The sequence below is a fragment of the Polistes canadensis genome, unplaced genomic scaffold (genome assembly GCF_001313835.1).
Source record: "Polistes canadensis isolate GaletaPanama2010 unplaced genomic scaffold, ASM131383v1 scaffold_7, whole genome shotgun sequence".
NCBI classification, from domain to species: domain Eukaryota; kingdom Metazoa; phylum Arthropoda; class Insecta; order Hymenoptera; family Vespidae; genus Polistes; species Polistes canadensis.
In genome coordinates this window covers 769,618-792,069 of record NW_014569554.1, presented here as the reverse complement: position 1 = coordinate 792,069, position 22,452 = coordinate 769,618, and the positions used below count along the sequence as shown (strand labels likewise).

Genomic DNA, 22,452 nt, shown 5'->3' with positions numbered 1-22,452 from the left:
TTTTTTTCAAAATGTGAACAATGAAAGAGAAACGTATTCTTGAATTTTCTAACGAAAAGAATGAAATTGAATTTATTTGATATATTCTCTACTTTCTACAAACCTCGCCTTACAACACTCTTCTTTCTTTAACAATAGAATTCGATCGATAAGGAGACTACGATCACCCAGAGTAAAGTAAGTTATTCTACGCAGAGATGGAAGGAACATCGTTGATACTCGTGAATCGTTGTCAAAGGGATACTTTTTTTTTAGACAGAAAAATTTTTAGGTCACGATACTTTTCTTTCGATACCCAAAAAATTGAAAAAAGAGAAAGAAAGGTAGAGATAAAGACTGATACATAAACAAAAGTAAGAAAAAGAAGTAGAAGAGAACAAAAGTTCGGCTAGGGAAAGAATTGACTGGCGTGAGTATCGAGAAAGAATGATACCAATAGGGGTTCGTAAAATAGGGGGGGAGAGAGAGAGAGAGGGGGGGGGAAGGAACTGTAACTTGTGAGATATAGAGGGAGAATATGAAAAAGAAAGATGGATGGACATAAAAGTTTTTTCTTATTTTTCTGGTAGATGATTTTTGGATCGCATAAATCCATTAATATTAATTGAATCTTTTTAATATTTGAATACGTTTGAAAGCTGACGTATATATCGTTGTATTAATCAATCCTTTATGAGTTTGTGTAACTTTGAAATTACATATACTAACGAATTAATATTATTTTCTTAATTCACAATTTTTTACGAACATATATTTATATAATAATATTGCACAATCTTTATTTTATAATCAATACAAATAAAATGTCAAATTAATATAAAAGATTCTTTTAATATCTAGTTTGAATTATGGGAGTAAATTTAGTATCCTTGAAAATTAGTGATAACAATCTAACACGAAACAATTTTAAATTATATTTTGGAAAAGACTGGATATAAAAATATGAACGAAAGAAAAACGTATTTTATTTTTTCATTAATATACGAAGAAACTTTTTCCCCGACCCAATATAACAAAAGAAGAGGAAAAGAAGAAGAAGAAGAGCGAAAGGGGAAGAAAGAACTGTATTTGCATTTGGTTTCACCTGTGCAAGCTCGAAATTGAGAGGAAAGCTTTGGTAAGACAGAGACGGATGATACCAATATAAGAATATCTCACGGAAATGTGCGACTGTGAGAGAGATAAAGAACGACAAAAAAAAAGAAAGAGAGAAAGAGAGAGAGAGGGAGAAGAGCACGTATTTCAAATAAACGAGAATTTGATAAAGTTAGTTCGATTATAGTTTTTGAACTTAAAATTTGTTTTCCACTCTCGACAAGTTTCCATATCTAATCCTAATTTCTTGCTCGTTCCGAAGTTTCGGTTGAAAATTAGGATGAGGAGAGAGACTTGCTACTCTCGATTAATCGATCATCTCCGGTTCGAATGGTTTTCGGTGGTTCTCGTTTTAACCCGAAAACGGAAACCATCATATCGTGTATCGAATCCTTTAGGATTTACCGTGAGACTAGGAGATGGTTGATTCAATTTATTGCTGGATTCCTTTCTCTCTTTCTTTATTTTTCCTTCTTTCTCTATATGGATTTAATGTGTAATGTGTAAATGTGATTTTTGTACATGTGTTTTACTTGGTTGGTTGGTTGGTTGCTGTTTTGTATAATAAATCATTTGTAATGTTCAATAGAATTAAGATGATTATTTGATATATTTAAAATCTTATTATAAAAAAATTAATCAATTAAATAATACAATTGAAAATATAAGCAACAACATTTTTTTTCTATAAAATTATAATAGATTAGAATTAAAAATAAGAATTTTTGTTGTTAGATAAAAAAGAAGATAACATTTGAGTGGTAATTAAGAAAAAAAAAAAAAAAAAAAAAAAAAAAAAAAAAAATTTTGTAAAAAAAAAAATTAGAAGGTAAAATAATGATTGGTCAAATCGATATATAAGATTGATTAAGACTTCTCTTAATATAGAACGAGGGCGAAAATTTATGTTCGTCAATATGGCTGGGAAAATTAGGCAAGATGTGAATTATGGATTCGAGGAAAATGTCGAGGACGAAGAAAATGAGAATGGAGATGCTTGGTCGAGGGTGCTTTCAAGAGAAGCTTTTAACCGATGGAAGGCTTCCTGCTCGCATAAAACACAGCTGCGTGTTGTATGCATCACGTAAAGATAATAGCATTCTCTTGAACTTTTAATCTAATTACTCGTACGGTTAGTTATCTAATCGACACATAAATTCTACACGTGGATCTCTATCTATATTATTGCATTTATACATTTTTAAAACTATTATTTATTTTATTTTTATTGGGATTATATAGAACGCGCACATTATTTCATATTTATAAAACAGATATTTGTGGATATATTTTTTTTTTTTTATTTATCTGCAAAATGGTCATGTTCTTGAAATAAAAAATTATTATAATCTGTATATGTGTGTGTAATATAAATTGTAATATTAATTTAAAAAAAATATTCGAATCTTATATAAATGCTAATATTAATATGAAACTATATTCATCTTATATAAATTGTAATATAAATTTAAAATTCTAATAAATAATTTCATTTAAATTTTAAAGACACTAAAAATTTTAAATGAAAAAAATATATATTACAGAGGACGCGAGAAAAAGAGAGAAAAATATTATAAATTATTATAAAATAAAGGATTTATTAATGGGATGGTTATTTCCTTTTTTTTTTTTTTAAGTTTAAATAAAAAATCAATGATTTATAATCCGAAGTTTTTAAAAATCGAAGTAAAATAGTGCGTGCGTGCGTGCGTGCGTGTTTGTCTGTTATTTCATTTCGTGAAATTTTAGAATCGTATATTATTACGGTGTCACTGACGTTTCGTTCGCGAAAAGGGAGAAGAAAATTATGGCACGGTAAAAGCTTCTAATAATAACGTAAACGTCGCTATCCACATTGCGTGACGAATGTTAGAACGCCTCTCGTGTTTCGCGCAAAAGCTACGACAAATTAATTACTTCTCTGCGAATGGACAAATTTATCGTTCTCCAAAATAAATACAAAGTAAATGCGAATATTTCATTATTTAAATCCTACAAATTTGTTCAATATATATATTTTCAATCGTTTGAAAAGTAATTTCCTGTTGTAATTAGATGTGTTTAAATAAAATTAGAATATTTTTTTAAACGAAACAACACTGAAATTATTACGTAGAACGCAATAAGATATTCGTTCAAGTACATGAAAGAAGTAAAATAATGTGAACAGTATAAAAGAAAAAAAAAAAAAAGATGTGATACTTAAGCCAATATTTCTTTCCTTTTTATTATTTCTTTTTTTTTTATTCACGAGAGGTACCTCCTGAGAAAAGAGTAATAATTTTTATAAGACGTACATTTTCTCGATTTTTCTCTCTTCTTACTCTTCTTGAGAAAATTTAAAAGGAACGAATGATAAAGATAAAGATAAAGAAAAAGAGATGGAATAACAAAAATTAAATTATAAAAACGAACCTCTCAATTTTTATTTTTACATTTTTATTATTTTTCTTTTTTTTTTTCTCTTTCACTCTCTTAATTTAACAATAATGGTTCTTCTAACGCGAGAAAATCTTTTAAGATCCATTAACAATGTTATCAATTTCAACGTTACAATTTTTACTTTCTTATTTTCTGATATCATTCGTTCAATTTAACTTCCAATACTCTTTTTTTTATTGTATTCCTTTTTTTATAATATATATTTCACATTTTTCGTTACTTAAATTAGTATCGTTTCGCGTTCGATTAAGTTCGTCGAATTTATCGATAACTTTTCATGTTTTGTGTATATTATTATTATTATTATTATTATTATTATTTTGATTTGTATTTTTTATAATCAATTATTTATAAGAATTTTTTGTTGTTAATTTGATGATAACCGTCAAACGTATGCCCACATGCTACAAGTGTTTCCATCATTTCCATAACGTTATTATTACTCGCACGAGATGAAACGCAACGATCCTAATGAAAATATTTACTTTAACGAGGTACGTCCGATAACGTGATTAATTTGAAGGCCATCATGCGTTATCCTTTTGACGTAAATTCCCATTCGAGTATTATAACGAACGTTTTATCGTTAGGATTCTACACGCAACAAATAAATTGTTGTTTTCTAATCATTTAACGTATCACTAATATAGTTCTCTTTTCTTTTTTTTTTCTTTTTTTTAAAATACCTACATAAATCGTAATTGTGAAATTGAATGAAAAATTTTATTATTATTATTATATAATATAAATTTTTGTTAAGCTTTTATTTTAAATATTACCAAAACGAATATATTTATTTTTTGTATCTTGAATATAATGATTTTATTTGTAATATTCGTGAACTTTTAATTGTATTTTTAGTTCTTGTTTATTTCTTTTCTTTTCTTTCGTTGATTTGCAAAAAATAAGTTAAATGATAAAACAATATTGCAAATAAATTAAACGTGAAACTCGTAGGTTAAAGGTGGGTGGGAAAGGTCAAAGATAAACTTGATACATTGAAAGGTGAAAGAATTGAACAACGAGTACCTCTAACGAGAAGAGACTCATGCGAATCATAAAATGGCAGTTTAAATTTCCCATCACCGCGAATGTCATGCGAAAGAGTGCTTCAAATTCGTCCAAGTGTTGAGGAAACTATACAATACAAGAACTCGTTTTATTTATCGTTCGAGTTACTGTTAAATAAACTGACCAAGTTTATTCCAATTTCGACATGTCGATAAACAATAACATTTATTTGTTACTACTAGCATGACAAATTTTGAAATTAATCAACTTATAAGTGATTGGAACAACGTAAAGAAATTTTTACTGAAAACAAAAATTTGAAAAAGTTAAACTGGCAACAATATTTTCTTTTTTTTTTTTTAATAGTAAATTTATATACAAATATTTAAGATGAATATTATTGTTTTATTATTATATTTATTATATTTTTCTTTTACACGACATTTTTAATGAAACATTAAATATTAAATCTATATAAAATTTATTTATACTAAAAAAAAAAATATTTCTATTAAAAAAATTGTAATAATGTAAATAACAATTTGTATGATTAGAATTATTTGAATATACAGTCGTGGTAAATAAATGCATGAATTAGAATTGAATGAATCTCTCACTAGAACATTTTAAAATGTAAAAATTCAATGAAACACTTGTCCGAACTTATCTTTAATATTTTCTAATGTATGTAACTACTTTTTGAAAGTAACTTTTCGTTCGGAAAACTTACTTTAAAGGAAGAAGACTGACTTCAAAAGTTTCAAGTATTTCCTTAAATTTTGTGACATTGCTTTCGAAAATAAACTTCGTAAAATATTTTCAAGAAAAATGGACCAATTTTTCATGACAAGGGGAAGAAAGGAAAGGGAAGATAGCAAACAGGGTTTCGACGAAAATATTCTAGAAATGTATGAAAAAAATATATAAAAAGAAAAAAAAATAATATATTTCTAGCGTTTTTAGAATAAAATATTACCAATTTAAACGCATCAATTATATATCAATTTTTGACAAATTTATTTTCATTTTATCTCTAACAATATATATATTTTTTTTTCTTTATTTTTTTTTTTGTATAAATAAGTAAACAAAATAAATTTAATTTGAAAATAAATTCACATAATTTTATATATCAATAACCATAATTATTAAAAAAAAAAAAATAAAAATAATATTAAATAAGATAAAATAAATGAAGTCAAATGAACTTATTTCTTTGATTATAAAATTGATCGGTTTTTATACAACAACAAAATGAGAAGAAAAGTAACACTTGTTTTCTATTAATTCTTTGTGTTATTCTTATTACCGACTTTAACGTAAAGTTCAAACAGTAAAAAGAGAGAAAAGAACCTTCGAACTATGAGCTCGTGAAAAGGTTTTCGAATGAACGAAATGATCCAGTAATCTGAAGCTGCAAATATCCGCTAACTAAATCGATGAGGAGAAAATTCGAATCAAAGTGTGGAAGGGGGGGGGGGACAGTAGAATTGAAATGGAAGAAAGAGTGACAAAGATATAACGAGGAAATAAGAGAGAGAGAGAAAAAAAAGACAAGTGTGTGTATGAGTGAGAAAGTAAATGAATGAGTAAGTAAGTAAATGTATGAGTGAGTGAATAAATAAGTAAATGTATGAGTAAAAGAAAGATAAAATGAGTGAGCGAGTAAATGTATGAGTAAATGAGAGGAAGAACGAACGTAAGTGAGTGAATAAGTGAATGAGTGAGTGAGCGAGTGAAATGAGGAAAAGGTGAGTCGGAGAGATGGATAAAAATCGAATGAGTGAATGAGTGAAAGAAACAGTTAGAGAATAATGAGTAAATAAATTGAAGATAGATATAAAGAAAGAAAAAAAGGTAATGAGTGAATATGAGAGAGGGATAGAAAAAACGAATGAGTGAAGATGAGAAAAGAGAAAGAGAGAGAGAGAGAGAAAGCAAATAAGTGAATTATAGAGGGTTCGAGAAAAAATGGGCGCGAATAAGAGCAAAAGAACAAAAGAGACGGAGAACGTGCGAGAAAGAATGAGAGGAAATGGATAAAAGTGGATTAATTAAAATTGTTTGTTTCGTCGATGAGAAAATGAGGGAACATTAAATTCCTCTTTCTTTCTTTTTATCCTCTTATGATAATGACCAACGGCTTAAAAACATTTTACGTTGTGTACGACAAAATAAACATTGTCTATTCTCGCGCACGCGAATAATTATTAATTTATTTTTTTTTTCCAATAAATTGTGAAACATTTTGTATACACTTGTTGGTAACACGCGTAAAAGTATTCGAGTAATTTTAACGATAGATTACTAACTATCTTTTGTCGAGAGAGAAGAGAGAGACTCTTTTATTTTATTCATTTAAAATGAAATATTTATATATAATTATATCCAGATTATATATTTTATTTCCAAAGTTTATTGTTTTACAGTTAATTGAAAAATAATTAATATATTTTATAATCGAATAATAATTATATTATCGCTTATTCATTAAACGTAGATCTGGTTGAATTAAAAATACGACCAGTTAATATTAAACAGAAATGAAATACGTATTTAGCGATGCAAATAAGATAATATACTTTGAAAGAAGTAATGAGAAAAATAAAATATATCTTGAAATACAATTCACAATTCTTTATACATATTATGTATATATATATATATATATTTTTTTTTTTTTCAAAAGATAAATAAACTCTCTTACAATTAGTATCGTAGTAGGGGAAAAAAATGTGTCAACAACTTTGCGAATGTATAATGTTTGTGATTCGATGAATCCGTTCAATTTTTCAAATGAATGCAAAAACAAAAATAGGGGAGTAAAAAAAAAAGAGAAGAAGAAGAAGAAGAAGAAGAAGTACCTACAGTTTTAAAATGATCAGATTAAATGGAACGGTTCGTGTATGATCCGACCATAGAAATTCAGAATGAACGTTTGGATGAAAACGTTGAATGAGTACTTTAACTACTTTCTACCGTCCAATACAATCAATTTCGAAATGTAAACCATTCACGCGCATAAACTCACATTCTACAAGTACTCCATGCATTAACAATATAATAAACCAAACGTATTACAATAAATTTTTAAATTCAATTATTTTTCAACGAATTTTGTGTTTGATATATTAAAGATTCCTTATTGTGCAATTTTTCAATCTAAAAAAAAAAAAGAACAAAATAGAATTAGATTGTAAAGAGAGTAATTGATTTGCACGGATTACTTTGGAACTTTTAATTCACAATATGTACACATTGCATACATACACACACACATCTACACATAAACAAATACACACGTAAAACTGTGAAGCTTCGTTTCTTTCAGAATATTAAAAACCTTCAGTGAATTGTAAAAAATAATATAAAATGGAAGCTAGCTTCAATTCATCTCGTGAATCATAACACGTTCGTTAATAAGAGAAAGAGCTTGAAAAGAAAAAAAAAAACAAAAAATAAGAAAGAAAATAAAAATAAAAATCGACGAGTAAATGAAATATTATAAAAATAAAAAAAAAAAAGAGAAAAATGCGAGCAAAAGGAAAACGAAAAAAGGAAGAAAATGAAAAAAGGAAGCAATTCGTGTTTGGTTTCGCATTTGTTCGAGCATGTTCGACACGTTTTTACGTCTCTAATTCACTGTAGCATAAAAGAAAGCAGTAAAAAAAAAATTATGGCACAGTTATACCAACAAAATTTATTAATAATCTTGTAAACGAAATAGGATACACAGATAGAGAGAGAGAGAGAGAGAGAGAGAGAGAGAGAGAGAAAAAAAGAGATACAGTTTCAGTATTCAAAGTAAAGAAAATAACGAGTTGCTTCTTCTGTTTTTGTGTAAGTAAACGTTTGGTTTACCTTAAAAAATCAAGCTTGAAGGGTCGTATCAAGGAAAGCAACGGACAAAGTTCGCGAAATAGATAGAAAGAGATGTACAGAGAAAGACAGAAATCTATAAAGAGAGAGAGAGAGAGACTACTAAAAGGAAAAAAGCGAGTTAATTGGAAAGATTGAAAGTCGGGTGGGCGTGCAGCGTGAGAAGGAGATAAAGGGGTGAGTAGAGAAAAGGGGTGGAAAAAGGATGAAACAGTCTCCAGAAATGAAATAAACCTATAGAATATTAAAAACGTTGATATTAATAGATGGAATTAAATGCACGCGAGAAAGAAAGAAAGAAAGATAAAGAAAAATAGAGAGAGAGAGAGAGAGAGAGAGAGAGAGGGAGAGAGAGACATAGAGAGAAATGATTTACCGTAAATCGATTTGATGGATCCTATGCACTCTAATCCTAATTGCATTAATATAATATTTAATATTGCATATGGAAATAATTTTTAATTTAATTTAATTTAATTTATATAGAATATTATTGGAATATTATTAGTATTATATTATATATATATGTATTTTACGATAATACATGAATTCGTCGAAAGATTTTGAACTTTACATAAGAAATAATCTTTCTATCGGAGATAAACTGATTAATTTTTGTTCTTCAATTAATTTTAATTTTAATTATTTGCAAGAGGCACAAAACTTTTTTCAATCTCCGCGCTCTCGTATTTATTTATTATATTTTTATTATATACACAAATAATTTATAATGATTTATTTTCACCAGGTTGTTTTTAATATAATATTATTAACAATATGAGTATCATGAGAACCGCGTAATAAATTGGATTTAGTTAATTTGAATTTTGAATTATAATACAGACAATAATTTACATGTCGAAGAATAAAGTTAAAATTAATAAATGAGAGATAGAGAGAGAGAGAGAGAGAGAGACATAAAACGGAATGGGAAAGTTTATTGATAATTCAGCCTAAAGGTAAAAGCAGAAACGTAAACGCGTTATGTGTGGATACATCTACATATTCAAATTTCTCGGTCACGATTGAAAAACAGAAAAAATGCTGCCGGCGATGCATACGTGCATCGCGCATATATGCAATGCATTCGCGTTATCGAATGCAATTGAGAGGATTTTTAATCGCTCGCCGACAAATGCGCTTTCACGCGCTTCAATATTCGTCCCATTGGATTTATACCCTCCTCCTCCTCCTCCTTCAGCTCTTCTTCTGTTATTTTTTTTATTTTTCATATATTTTTTTTTATTTATTTTTATATATTGTATAATATTATATATTTCTCTTTCTACTATTACTATTTTGTTTTCTTCCTCATAGACAAAATAATATTCAAGTTTTCGTGCAGTATTCTTTTCTCGCCCGTTATAAATTTCCTATCGTTATGTCCATTTTCAATCTATTTTTTTTTTTTTTTTTACTTACAATATAAATAGAATTAGAGCCGACGAGATGAAATTTATTTTTGTAGGAAACAACATTAATATTGGAATTTATTCCAAATTTATACGATCAAAATTATTTTCCAAATATTTCTTTTTGAATTCGTTTATTAACTTTTATCCCGCACAAATATTAAATTATTAAAATTAACCACTTACAATTGAGTTAATAAATAATCATATTATTTAATTCACAAATTTGAAATATGTAGTTTTTTTAATATCCAAGTGTTTGATCGCAATTAAAGAAAGAAAAAAATCGTCTAGGAAAATTCTATCATTAAAGAAACCTAATGGACTAATATTTTTATACTCATCTTCTCATGAAGATAGAAAAAGAAATAAAAGATGAGAGAGAGAGAGAAAAAAAGAGAGAGAGAATGTTTAACGTTGCGGAAACACTCGAACCGTTTTGCCTTCGTATAGCCCGAAGCGATTAGGAGGACGAGAATGTTTAGAACATTTCAGCTTCTATTCCTACGGGAAAAGCTCCAAGTTACGATATTGTTACCCTTCTCCTCTTCGTCGACTCGATTACCGACGTGCCGAAGAACTATAATAACTTGTACGTTTACGACCACCATTTTGTTCCTCTAAATAATTTTTCTTCCCTTTTTTCTTTCTTTCTTCTTTTTATTATCGACTATTTCGTTGGAATCTTTATGATCCAGGTTTCGGATCCACAATTTCAACGAAACGAAAAATAAAGTTTCTACCTTACGACCACCATTTTGTTCCCCGAAACTATTTTTTATTATTTCTTCTACTGTGATATTATAAAAACTTTGTAAACGTGTTCTGTGATTCTGAATTTTATTATATACGAAACGAAAAAATACAATTTGTTCGTTTACGAACACCGCGTACCGTTATCAACAGCTACATTTTTGTTTGGGTTTTAGTATTTCTTCCACCGTTTTATTAAAAAAAAAAAAAAAAAACCTCTGTATAAATATGTGTGCGATATTGAATTTCATAGAAACGAAATTAATACAATTTATTCGTTCATGACTAACCGTCGTTTTGTTTCAAAACAATTTTTTTCCAAATATTTCTCCCGTAATTTTAATTAATAACTAACACATATTACGCAAGAGTTAATTCTAATTTAAACGAAAATTACTATTTTATTCGTCGACGATTACAATTTTATGTTGAAACAAGTTTACTTGTACTTTTTTTTTTCTTTCTATTATTAACGATTACATTAATTAAGAGTTGCATAAATGAAAATTCGAATTTAAAAAGAGAAAATAAAATAAGGAGAAAAAGTAAATTTGTATCATTTGTTAAGGATAGACACTTTTTCAAAATGACTTATCACTCTAACGAACAAGAATGAAAGTTGGAAGAGAAAGAGAGAGAGAAAAGAAGTGTAATAGAAGAGTAATAGAAGAGTTGGCAAACGTTCGAAAGCGTTTCTATCATTTCCGTTCTTCTAACTGGCCGATTAATTGATCACCGTCCGATTCACTTGTCAGTGTCACGTCCGTTTAACCTCGACGACGAGAACGATTACAACGACTACGTAGATCAAACTGAATTGAAATATACGCGTGGGTGTTTGTCTACATCCTAATTACGTGTAATCACGTCCTGCTAATTTAATATTAGTAACTCTGGTAAAAGGGTTGTTGTTCCCCTTTCCTATTAAAATACAGACCAGTCCAAAACTTCCTTAAGTGAGACGAAACTTCTTCAATTAAATTATTACAATTAATTCATATTTTTTTATGAAATCTTTATTTACCTTTATTTAGCAGTTAAGTTTACAATTTTTAAAAGCGAAAGTTTGTAACTTTTACGCAATATAAAAAATAAATTATTCTTCGAACCGTTTAATAACTTTTGATTTAATTTTGTAAAAAAAAAAAAAAAAAGAACAATATTTGAATTTTTTACAAATATTTTTGAACATTTTAACATATTAATAGAAAGATTCCCATGATAATATTTTTTATTTGTTTAAAAAACAATTTTCTTCTTCATCGCGAGCTAAACTTTTTCTTAACATTTTTTTTCTATCGGTAGTTATAATAACGGATACATTTGAGATGGTAATAATTATTGGACCACCCTGTATATATCGCATACGCTTGTTCAAGCTTTTATCCTGAAACGCACTTCAAACTATAATTGGACAAACACCATGGATGTTTGAGTAACCAGTACGTGGGCAAGAATCGGTGTTTGCTCCTGACAAACTTGTATTTCAACGCTCTTCGTTTCGTTTTCTATTCCGAAGGTTGTTAAAAAAATTGGGAGAATATTGACGAGAAGGGGAACCCTTTTTTTTTTTTATTACCTCCTTTTTTTGGTCCTATTTATTTTTTCCCCTTTACTATTTAGATGGTGCGTCATGGTTTGAGATCGTTGAATCAAATTACATTCAAAATGATCGTGAAAATTAATTATTTTAATAAGATCTAAAAATAGAATTCGGAATTTCTATTTGCTTAATAACAAACAACAAAATATTAAAATTAAAAAGTATATATTATATAATATTAATTATTTAAATATATGTTTAATAAAATATTGTGTGTTACTTGAATTAATAAAATATTTTTCTTCTCGATTATTTTATATGAAAATAATTTACAAAAAATAAAATTGACAGTGTAGAGATGTGTTAATTGAATAAATGTTTAATTTTTTATAAAAATTATAAATCTAACGATAAATAACATTCCGTTACTTTCTACTTTTATTTATCGATTTAATTTTTACTTATTATTATTATTATTATTGTTTTCTTTTTTCTATTCATTAAGATTAAATTTAAAAAAGAAGAATTTGATTGAAATAAAAATTTTGTATGAAAATAATGGAAAAGAACAAATTAAAAATGACTCACCGTTTCCGGTTACCATCATTAATCCGCTACCCAGTTGTCGCAATTTACTGAATGTGGTTCCACTTTCTTCTGGTGTAACGGCACCGGTCGTCCCAGATTCCGATTGCGTCGTCACCATCTGCAACATAGAAAGAAAAAAATCATTCGACGTTAGCAAATAATCGCTATTTAATGAGGCTTTTATGTACGATTAACAAGAAAGCTTTTCAATGAACGTAAAGAGTGCTTGTGTGTTGTGCGTGGGTGAGTTTCTGGTTGTATTTCTGAGAAATCGAATTAACGATCGATGATTTTTCTAAAAGATAACGCACACGTGTTTTAAACGTTATAATTATATCAATGTAATATATTGAAATAATTATTATTATTAAATTTACAATTTTTATTGATTTAAACCATTAATTAATAATAATTATTATTTAATATATTAATAAACCATTATGGTTGTGTGTGTGTATATGAAGCTACTCATGGCTTTGTAATTTAAACAATTACAATATATTATTTTAATATAATCACGGAATATAATTATTTCATTTATTTAATTATAATTATTATCAAATTTTTGTATGTAAAAATAAAGCACGTACATTGAGAAACATAATATATAATCTAACAATGAAGAGTAATATTTAATAATTAATTAATTGGTATATATATACAAATTTTCATTTAAATAAAATAAAAATTAGGAAATGAAAAATTTCTTATTAATATAAATAAAATCCGTCTCCGCGCGTATAGATTGCAAGTAAATCCGATTAGGGCTGACAATGATTCGGAATATACTACTTTGAAGTAGATCGAGTCCGGCATATATCGGACGTAGGAAGTCAAGTAGTACAAGTCGATGATATAGGAGTAATTTCTCTCTCGTTGGAAAATCGTCCTACATTCGACGAAGGATTAAGAGCCCATTAAAAACGATCGTAATAGACAGATAAAGATAGAAAGATAACTAGTTAGATAGAAAGATAAAGATAAAGAGAGGGAGAGAGAGAAATGAAGATGAAATACGTGCTTGTAATTTCGAGATTGCTAGTACGGTCACGTTGAAACTTTTTCCGACGATTAAAAGTATCCTAAACGTGGAAAAAAATAATGCACACAAAAAAATACGAATAGCGCGATATGCATTAGCATTTGAATCATACCAAAAGTATATATCCGCCAAAAATTCTCTATCAAAAAGGTAACAGCTGACTCGTGTAACCTCGATGAGAGCTAGTCTCTTTTGTCGATTCAAGCGTGTTTTACATGACTTTTACAGAAGAAAGAAAGAAGAAAAAAAGAGGAATATATTTATAAAAGAACAAATTTATGCATCCTGTATATATATGCAATCGTAGTAATAAATTTTACTGCATCCTGGTAGATAACCAATATCCTATTTCTATCTCTCTCTCTCTCTCTCTCTCTCTCTCTCGTACTTGATACATCCTTCTCAGAAATACATTTCCATTCACTTTCGATAGCTTAACATCTCTCTTTACAACAAGTATGCGACGTTTACATACATACGTACATACATACATACATACTATACGTACATACACAAAAATGCATACCAGCCTATATGGATACATACATACACGAATATCTAAATGTATACAAATGTATGTACGTGTGTTTGTAGGAATAGGTGGTGTCGGTATGTGTATACATGTACACATAAGTATACACAGGTATTATCCGGTACGTTAGCATCGCATAATGCGGCCAGGAGTCTTGGAACTACGCCAACGGGAAACGGCTGGAGTATGCAGGGTTGTGCGATTTAATTTGGGTCACCAATGGAACGTTGGAATTAGAATTCACATTGGAAATATTAAATAAGTCATTTTCGTTATGTAATATGCACGTTTTTCCAATACCTGTAATATTTTCTCTCTCTATATCTTTCTCTCTCACTCTCTCTTTCTATATCTCTCTTTCATTCTCTTTTTATTATATAAATACGTTATCGATATTCTGTCTATACGAATTAAAAGAGAGATAAAAAAAAAAAAACAAGTATAAATATTATGATTAAAAAGAAATATGTATATAAAATAGTATTATTTTTGTCATATAATTATTTAACACTTTACAGATATATTATAATCATTTGATTAACAACCATGCTCAATATAATAAATTTACTTATAAATGATATTATAGTAATGTTTTTATCATACTCTATATTAAGCTAATTGATTACACGTTCGTTAAATAAGTCAAATGCAAAGTTTTCAATTGTTTCATTTTATTGAAATAACAAAATGAAAGAAATTTTGTCAATCAGAACTGTTCCCATTGATCAGCTTTATTCATTAATAATTAAATGAACATTAAAAAAGATATAATGTCTTAATTACTTTTTCATTAAAAAAACTCAATGACATTTGATAAATAGTATACTCGTTTGTTAAATCGTACAATATTAACGAATGAAATTGGTCCGAGTTATTAGGACAATTTTTCGACGTGGATAGATATTAAAATAAATATTTAATATAAACGATAGCTCTCTCTCTCTCTCTTGCCTAGATTAAAGTTCAATTTACTGATCGTGACTATCTCTCGAGAGGAAAAATAAAAAAAGAAGGATCGTCGAACGGTCAACCCAATAAAAAGTAAGCATCGTTAGAAGGAAAAGTATGGGCTTATAACGTTCGTTATCTTTCCAGATGAATATTTTCGAACAAATAAAAAGTAAGAGAGAGAGAGAGAGAGAGAGAGAAAGAATGAGATAAACGTTCGATCCTCTTTTTTTCTTCTTCTTCTTTTTCTTTTCTTCGTAAAATAAAGTTTCGGATATTGGTTCATCGATCAAAGTAACACACAGGCACACACACACATTGATTTTATATATTTTTTTTCTCATTTCATGCATAAGCGCGAAGATTTGCTTCCAAATGTTTCGAATTTCATTTTGGAAATAAAAAAAAAGATGACGGATACAAAATGATAGAGAGAGAGAGAGAGAGAGAGAGAGAGAGAGAGAGAGAAAGAGAGAGAGAGAGAGTGAAGATTTAGCTTAAGAAAAATAAAAAAGAAAAACCATTGAAAATTCACACCCGGAAAACAATTATTCATAATATTTCTCAGTTGATTCGGAAATGGCGGCATTGTGGCGAGATAATAGATAGTTTGCGGACAGATGTAGGAAAACGAGATAATAGAGGACTATTCCGCGAATGAGAGAGACAGAAAATGATAGGTTATGAGGATAATGATAATAATGGTACTATTAATGAAGAGTTTATGGTCATGTAGCGTGTTTGATTGTTACGTTTCACGTGAAATTCTACTTAGTCTGATGTAAAAAAAGATATTAGATTAAAACCGAGAGAGAGAACGATAGAAGAGGAAGATATAAAAAGAAAGCAAATAGTGGCAAATGAGAATGGAAAAAGGGAAGGAAAAAAATAAAAGATGGAATGAGAAAAGAAAAAAAGACGATTTATTTATTTTCGAAATGGCTTAATTTTGACGAGTCTAAAAGAAACAAAAATATGAATCAAATGAAGATAACAGATAAGAAAAAGATAGCTAGGGAATATTGTATAGTATGCTTGAACAAACAAACAAACAAAAAACAAAAAAATGGGTTAACACAGGAACGTACAATGAATCCAGAAAAAAAATTTCAGAAAAATATTAAAGTGCAAGATAAAAAAATTATAAAATATCTCTCGAAATGGAAAAATAAACCTCTGACACGTATCATTTTCAAAATAAATGAGTTTCTCTGATTTCGAGAGAAAAAGAAGAGAGAGAGAGAGAGGATGAAAAAAAAAAGAGAAGAAAAAAAACAAAAAAGAAGAAATGAATGAATATAAAATAACGAAGTAGCTTGGATGCGAGGAGTAAGAAAGAAAATAGACAGTGATAGAAATGAGAGGATGGTAAAAGGTAAAGGGTAAAAAAAAAATAGTAAAAAAAAAGAAAAAAGAAAAAACCGAAAGAAAGAAAAAAAAAAAGAAGGAATAAAGGCGAGTTTGTTTTCTCGCATACATTATAGTAATTTACGTATTATAGGCGTCTGCGTGCGCGTGTTGCGTCTGTGTGTGTGTGTGTGTATCGTGTGATTGTATGTTTTCGACTTTTTCATGGAAATTTTCTTCCATATTTTTCAGTCCCTCGTGTTTTAATTATTTATCTAGCAAGCAAGCATGGAATTACTTTCCAGATCTCGTGACATCTCTTTACCTTCTCTCCCCCACCCCCTCCTCCACCCCCCTCCCACCATCGTTTCTTTCCATTCTCCTTTTTCTCTTTTTTTTTTTTTTTTTTTTTTTTTTTTATTCATCATCATATTTTCAGTTTTATTATTCCCCAGAGTTGGAATAGAATTTGTGGGCAAAAAGAAATGTACGTTCTTTATTTTGCTTTTTATTTTTCTTTTTTTTTTTTTTCCTTTTTTTACCCCTCCTTTTATTTTTGTTTTATTCAGCGTAGCGAAGAAGCCGAGCTAGCTCGTTAACACGGTGAAAATATTTAATTATCAATTATTAATTATATATAATTATATCTGTGAATTTAACGAAAGAATAAATTTGAATCGTGCAAGCAAGTGAAAAGAGGAGAAAATGTGAGGAGATTTGAAACGAATGCTAGAATATTTCTTGAAAATATATATATATATATATTCTCCACATATGTGTTGTATATTTATACACACGTATATACGGACACACATGGGAGGTCTCAAGTCTGTCCTGGCTTTTCTATCGGAGGATACGGAACACTCGCATACAAATTGGTCCACCGATCGAGTAGATATAGCAGGATGAGAGAACTCAGTCTATGAACTTTTACGAGCTCTATTTCTTCTCCGTAGACGAGCATTGCCTTTCAAAGTCTACGATAATACGAAGAAGTGAGAAAAAGAAATGGAAACAATTTTTTCTTTTTTTTTTTNTTTACGAGCTCTATTTCTTCTCCGTAGACGAGCATTGCCTTTCAAAGTCTACGATAATACGAAGAAGTGAGAAAAAGAAATGGAAACAATTTTTTTTTTTTTTTTTTTTTTTTTTTTTTTGTTTCAAATTTGGGGAAAAAAGAATTTCCGTAAATAAAAAAGAAATATAAAATAAAACAAAAATACATTCTTCAAATAAAATATATATTTTCTAATAATATCAATATTATTTATAGTATTTAGATTATTTTTGTGTATAATATATATAATAATATAATACTTTATATTATTTATCATAGATTAATATTCATTTTTATTATGTCCAAATATATATAATTTCAATAACAAGAAAATACAATTGTAATTATTCATTAAACAATTATTTATGAAATCATTATTCTGAAAATTAATTTAATTACTATAAAACGAATGTAATTATCTGTTAAATAATTATTCGTATTAAATTTCAATACCCGTGATATTTATAAATTTAACCTGAATATTTTCAATTTGAATTAAGTTATCATTTATTGAAATACTACCAGCTAAATTTGTATAATAAACACGACAATTATTATTATTTGAAAAACAATGAACGCAATATACAATTTTATTAACAACAATCTCATAATTGTTCCTATTATCTCGATGAAACAATATTATTCGCTTGAGACAATTTGAAAGATAAAAAAAACAGAAGACGAAAAAAAAACAAACAATATAATAAACAAACAAGAACGGATGAACGAGAACACGTTTGTTTTTTCCCCATTAAAAAAAGGTTTAATATGAGAGTGAGAGAACCTGTGGTGTTGAGAACAAAAGAATTGTGAACACGTTTGCAAACGAATTGTTGGACACACACAACACCCTGTTCAATCGTCCGCAAACACATTTCCATATCTTCAACTGAATGTTAAAAACAAAAGTAAATAAAAAATTTATATTAAGAAGAAAAAGATGAAAAAAGAAAGAAAATTATTATTCGTACAAAAAATGTGTGTGTGTCGAAAAACGAAGGAGCAAGGAATTTAAAATTTGCGGGCGCGGGAAATTTAAATCGGAATTCGAAACACTCGTAATCGATGAATCGTGCATGGTTTACGAGTTCGCTTGTTTAACGTTCATTTTTATTCCAACGTATGTCGACCTCGTATGGGATATTCAATGGAGATGGAATGTTCTATGTATGTGTATATATATATATATATATGTAAAAATATATGCATGTGCATGTAGTATATGTACATATATGTAATATCGGGGCTATACGATGATAGAATGGCAAAGTAGCTTTTCGATTTTCTCTTGGAGAACACGTTCCATCGTATTTTTATTTTTATCTCCTTTTCCCACTTATATAGTTTGCATTTTCTTTCTTTTATATTATATCTTGCATCTCTTTCTATCTTTCTATCTATTATACATCCATATATATATATTTCTTTTTCTTTCTTTATCTTCTTTGCATTTTAATGGAACATTTGACTTAGTAATCGCGTACTTTTTCTTTTGGTGTCTGCTTTTATATTTATAGTAAGAGTATTATTATTTATTCACTCTCATTTAGAGTATATCATTTATATAAAAACAATATCGAGTGTTCGTACAAATAAGAAATAAAATATTACGTTTGTATCTCATTATTATTTAGTACAGTTACAAACACAGTGATGAAAAACAAAGCTTCATCAAAATAGAATTACTTTTAATTTATATATTTAACATTCTTCTAGTATATATATATAATCGTAAAAATTCTTTTATAATTTATATAAAAATAATCTTTATAAAATCCTTCGTAACGACAAGAAAAAAAAGAAATATTAAATATAATGAATATAGAAAATGAATATACGAAAATATCTTTAGAATCACATAGGAATTTGTATTATTTCGATCGAATTAATCTCCATTCAATTTCGATCTATTGATGACTATATTCCTGCAAAAATCATTTCCGTATATTAAGTGAAATTCTATTAGTATTACAGTCATATAAATTACGTCATTATTCACGCGTTTAGCGTGAACTTATTATCTCTCTATCTCTCTCTTTCTCAGTTGAGAGAACATTTCAGTTTGAGCGTATGCATTTGCATGATTGCAAGTTGCACCGATAACCACGAACATATGCGTATATTCTCTTACACATACTCATTTACATACATCTGTAACGACACTTTGATGTGAACTTCCTACACATGAACAGATATGCACTCACAACTCACACATATGTATATTATATTTATATACATAAACATATTCATGTGTCATACATTCTGTTACTACTACTACTATTACTACTACTACTACTATTGTTCTTACTATTACTAATGAAACTTAGTCAGTGTGTGGTGCATGTGTGTATTGTGAAGAGAGTATTAATTACATTTACATATGTTACTAGAATAGGACTAACATAAGATATGTATATGTATATATGTAATTTGCGTATTCAAAGATATATATACATACACATGAAATCCTTCCAATGGATCGAGAACAATCTGATTTTAGTGAAACACTGAAACACTAACCTACCACAGCTGATTCTCACGTTTCCGAGTGGATATGTAAATATCGATAAGTATGCGAGTTTCGCGTGTTATGTGCGTGAAGAATTTCGAAAACAATTTTCAAATATTACCACATACGTATTGTATTAATATATTTATGATTAAATATACATTATTATAATTATTTTCTATACAAAATTTTTGAATTATTGAAATAATTTTTGTTTGAATTTTTTTAATCATTTATGTCAAATTATATTCGATCTAATAAAGAAAATGTTAATCCGCAATCAACTTTATATAAATTTGAAAGTTTAATAAATCATAAAATACGTTTTTGCATATAAGAATGATAAAACTGCATTATAAGTAAATGATTTAAAATTGACAGTAGAATTTAATACGAATATTCCTGTAACTTGTTATACCTATCTCCAAATACGTAAATTCATTTGTCACAGTGGTAATGATCTTAATCTTAATGATAACAGGAACAAGGATAATAGGTGTTGGATGCATGTAATTTACAGGTAGAGACATCTGTAACGACAAATGCATCTCAACGTAGTATTCTCATGCAATGGAAATGTTTAATCTAGAAATTGAAAGGACTAATGTATAAGATCTATCTAATTTTAATAATATATGAATTATTGAAACGGAGTATACGATTTTGCATATCGTTCTTTGAATATTATTGTTAAACAATAATGAATAATAGAAATTTTCTCTCTCTCTTTCTCTCTAATATATACGAAGACTTAGGATAATCAATGTCCAAATCAAATTTGTGTGCTAACTAATCAAACACGGGATATCTAGTACTTTTATGATATAGAATAGCATGGTGAACAGTTACACATATATAACATTCGTTAGAATTATTATATAATATATGTAACATAATCTATGCGGAATATGTATCTGTAATTGATTACGTATATGTTTCATTGTCAATGTAATTTGATTCTAATATATAAAATATTACTAAGAAAATAATTTATATTTTATTAATTAATATCTATTAACCATTCTGAGATAATATCAAATATAATATACACGTATTTTATACATACAAAAAATACAAAATTATATAAAATAAAATATATATATATTAATACTTTTGTTATACACAAAATATATATAACAACGAAATTAATATGTTAAAATTAATAACAAATATTTTAACATTACTATGTAAATAAAATTATATTAAAAAATTTAAAATACCATTTTAAAAATAAATATAACTTGGCCATAAGAGAATTTTTCTCATATAAGTTGAAAATANATAAGTTGAAAATAAACAAAAAAATTAAAATATTTCGTTCCTCTACCCAACATATATATATATATATATTTTTATATAATATATATATCGCGCGCGTATTTCTATTCCTTTTTTTAAATATAACAAATTGATTCTCCAAACCACTAATTAAAGTTAAACCATTTAGGAATCTTTAAGTGCTCTAATTCAAATGTCACACCCGGTTTACAATTATGTACACGTACTCCTATCTTTCTCTACATTTAACAAATTGATTACAGAAATGCTAATTAACGTATATACGAGTCAAGAGAATACGAGGTAAACTGGCTGCATAGTTGATTGATAGTAAGCATTGGATATCAAACTGACCATCCTACAGCATCCAACGCTAATCAGTGGTTAGCCATACTATTGAACGTCCACGAAACGTCCCATGGCCAAGAGCTTTGCTAATGTTTCCCCCTGGAAGTTTCTCTAACCTTTGAATGAATTAGTTCGAGCTATGTAAACGTTCCTAATCCCTTATCTAACACTAGAATCCATCTAATCAAAATTCAATTCATATTTCTTCTACACTACATTTAAAATCTTACATTCTGTAATTGATTTTGAGAATATGTTTCTTGTTAATTAGATTTTTATTCATTTCCACAATATATATATAATGTGAGTTTTAATTTAATCATTATGTTTTATTAGATTGTTTTTCGTTATTTAATATTTGATTTAGTTATTACGGATAATATTATAAGAGAATGAGAATAGTAGAATTGAATAATTTGTTTCTTTTCTTTTTTCTTTTTTCTTATATCGATTAATTTTATAACATTTAAATACAAATATTTTTGGTTATATTGTGCTACGTTGTTTCTTCATGATAATATATACATAGATTAATAATAAAATAATCTTATTGTTAAAATAAATAAATAATAAAATATAAAATATATATTACGTGAGTGAAAATTGAAAAGTTTTTAATCTGACATAGAAGCGATTTTTATTTTCGATTAAAACTTCTTTCTATTTTA

General features: G+C 27.7%; 1 protein-coding gene across 8 annotated transcripts in view; it reads right to left on the bottom strand.

Moving 5' to 3' along the window:
- LOC106790608 (regulating synaptic membrane exocytosis protein 2) overlaps positions 1-22,452 on the bottom strand; it is a 71,454-nt gene that overhangs the window by 48,252 nt on the left and 750 nt on the right. For all 8 annotated transcript variants that reach the window (XM_014755645.1, XM_014755662.1, XM_014755670.1 and 5 more), the window contains exon 2: positions 12,724-12,841. In XM_014755645.1, the coding sequence (XP_014611131.1) occupies positions 12,724-12,841 (118 nt within the window). The remainder of the gene's footprint in view (positions 1-12,723; positions 12,842-22,452) is intronic.